Source organism: Octopus bimaculoides, chromosome 19, assembly GCF_001194135.2.
Source record: "Octopus bimaculoides isolate UCB-OBI-ISO-001 chromosome 19, ASM119413v2, whole genome shotgun sequence".
Classification (NCBI taxonomy): domain Eukaryota; kingdom Metazoa; phylum Mollusca; class Cephalopoda; order Octopoda; family Octopodidae; genus Octopus; species Octopus bimaculoides.
The window spans coordinates 12,112,397-12,115,083 of NC_068999.1; the positions used below are offsets into that span (position 1 = coordinate 12,112,397).

A 2,687-nucleotide genomic window follows, 5' to 3' on the forward strand; every position below is an offset into this window, starting at 1 on the left:
GGTGGTTATAGTTGGGGGGGGGGCAGATGGTACTGATGAGGTGAGGATGTGTGGGGGGTGGGGCAGGACAGAGGAGAAAGGGATGGGGTTGTATAATAGTGGTGACAAAGATTGTGATGATGGTAGTGGTTCCATTGGTAGTATTGATGGTGGCGGTGGTGATGTTGATGGAGATGATGGAGGTGGATGTTGGTGGTGGTGGTGGTGGTGGATGTTGTTGGGGTAGGGTATATTGATGAGATGGAGATGGAAAACATACAGAGTGATTAGTTTTCATAGTAGTAGTAGTAGTAGTAGTGGAGTGGTGGTGGTGGTGGTTATAAACATCATCATTGTCATCCTCCTCATCATCATCATCATCACCAACATCGTCATCATCACCATCATCATCAACATCACCATCATTTAATGTCTGCCGGCACCAGACTCCTGTGACTGTTTTGGCACAGTTTTCACAGTTGGACGCCCCTACCTAACACGGTGGTCATTATTCTATCGGTCTCTTTTCCTAAACTGCTAAGCGACGGGGACGTAAACAAACCAACGGTGGTTATGAAGGTGGAAAAAAAACAAACACACACACACACACACACACATGCGCACTTACACACACCCACACGTACATACATAGATATATTCACAACTCACAGGCGACCCCCAGTTTCTGTCAGTCAAATCCACTCACAAGGCTTTAATCAACCAAGGACTGTTGCAGAAGACACTTGCCCAACGTGCCACATAATGGCACATGTATAGGGTTTAATGTATCAACAAGAAAATACTGTAAGAATCCTACATGAGAGGTTTTCTTTCTTTTATTCTTTTACATGTTTCAGACATTTGACTATGGTCCTGCTGGAGCACTGCCCCCAAGACTTATTCTGTGTAAGCCTAGTACTCATTTTATCGGTTACTTTTGCCGTACTGCTAAGTTACGGGGACATAGACACACCAACATCAGTTGTCAAGTGATGGTGTGGGGACAAACACAGATACAAAAAAAAAAACACAGAAATACAGTTTCCGTCTACCAAAATCCACTTACGAGGAATTCGATGGCCTGAGGCTATAGTTGAAGACACTTGCCCAAGGTGTCATGCAGTGGGACTGAACCCAGAGCCATGTGGTTGGGAAGCAAGCTACTTACCACACAGCCATGTCTGCGCCTATATGTGTGTGGATACTGGATGGAAATGTTCTGAATCTAACTCCAGCTTACCTGAATGGGAATTTTGAAGCATATCCGTAGCAGACAGAAGCACTCATGGCTCCTAGCTCCAGGGTGACACTAAATAAATTAATTCCTGTACCACTCTTGGACTTGATAATCTTGAAGATCTGAGGTAGTTTCACTGAAAGAAAGCAAAATGAAACAGAATATCAAATAGAGGGATTCATAATTTTTCTATTTCAGGACAGTCATAAGTAACAGTTGCGCACTGGGGTTGATTTAATCGACTGAGCCCCCTTCCCTGAAAATTTCAGGCATTGCGCCTAGAGTAGAAAGGAATATATACTTGGTAAATATTGTGATGACTCTGGAAGTTTGACAAAAAAAAAAAAAAATGTTGAGATAAGGAGGATTTGAACTTGGGTTGAGAGGGGGACAAAAGTCAATACTGCAATGCACTGACCTCAATGCTTAACCAGTACTAATTTCATCAATCCCCAAACGGATGAAAGGCAAAGTCAACCTTGGCAGAATTTGAACTCAGAATATATAGACTGGCGAAATGCTACCAGATATTTGGTCAGGCATGTTCACAATCTCACCAGCTTGGTGCCTAATCACAGCAATAAGAATGATTTCTAGAGTAAAGAGAAGACCACAACATCTGGAAGAAAGAAATGGGTATAGCACTTGGCCCAGGTTTCTGGTTTGAGAATAACTACCTTCCACTAAAAAAAGATAAATAAATACATATAGGGTTGAAGGTACTCCTCTTCACACCTTTATCAATCAGTAATAAAGGTACACGAAACATAATTATCCTATGTGAAAACCTAAGACTATATAATCCTATACAATTATTATTTTTAAGACTGTGGTGTGTATTGACGGAGATCTTGCTGTTGTTTCTAGCAAAGTCAAACAACACCACAGAGGCCCGCAACGTTATCTCAGTGTAGCTAGGCATTTAGGTCAGCTGAAGTAATATAAGCTATCAATTTGTGTATCAGAGCATGTGTTAATTAAAAAAGACTGGCTCACAGTTCATGCTCTGTTAGATGTCTTTCTCAGGTGGAGCCACACAAGCAAATGTTAACATTTGTGTAATTATCTATTCATGTGATAATTATAAACCAAGAAAAAAAAAAGCAAAAATGAGAGGGGGTAGGGAACAGTGAGAGAGATCATCGTTGCCATAAAAGTCTTAAGTGAAATACTAATCTTTCCTTCCCCACCATAAAACCATGAATGCACCCCCTGGTGACTTCTCTGATAAGCATATACAGTTTTCCATGGAGTCTTCAAGGGAGTACACCTGTTGTTTCCCCCCTTGCTTTCTTAGCCATTTTTTAAAAATATATTTTTATTTTATACAAGATATCACCTTGTCGCATACCAACCACATGGTCTCGGGTTCAGCTATAGCCTCGGGTCGACCAAAGCCTTGTGAGTGGATTTGGTAGACGTTAACAAAAACAAACCTGTCATATATATGTGTGTGTGTGTGTGTGTGTGT

The 2,687-nt window shown here is 41.3% G+C and overlaps 1 protein-coding gene across 1 annotated transcript in view; it reads right to left on the minus strand.

Moving 5' to 3' along the window:
- Positions 1–2,687, minus strand: part of LOC106884101 (mannose-P-dolichol utilization defect 1 protein) — a 46,218-nt gene that overhangs the window by 23,199 nt on the left and 20,332 nt on the right. Inside the window, exon 3 of the mRNA XM_014935322.2 lies at positions 1,220–1,352. Coding sequence (XP_014790808.1) covers positions 1,220–1,352 — 133 coding nt within the window. The remainder of the gene's footprint in view (positions 1–1,219; positions 1,353–2,687) is intronic.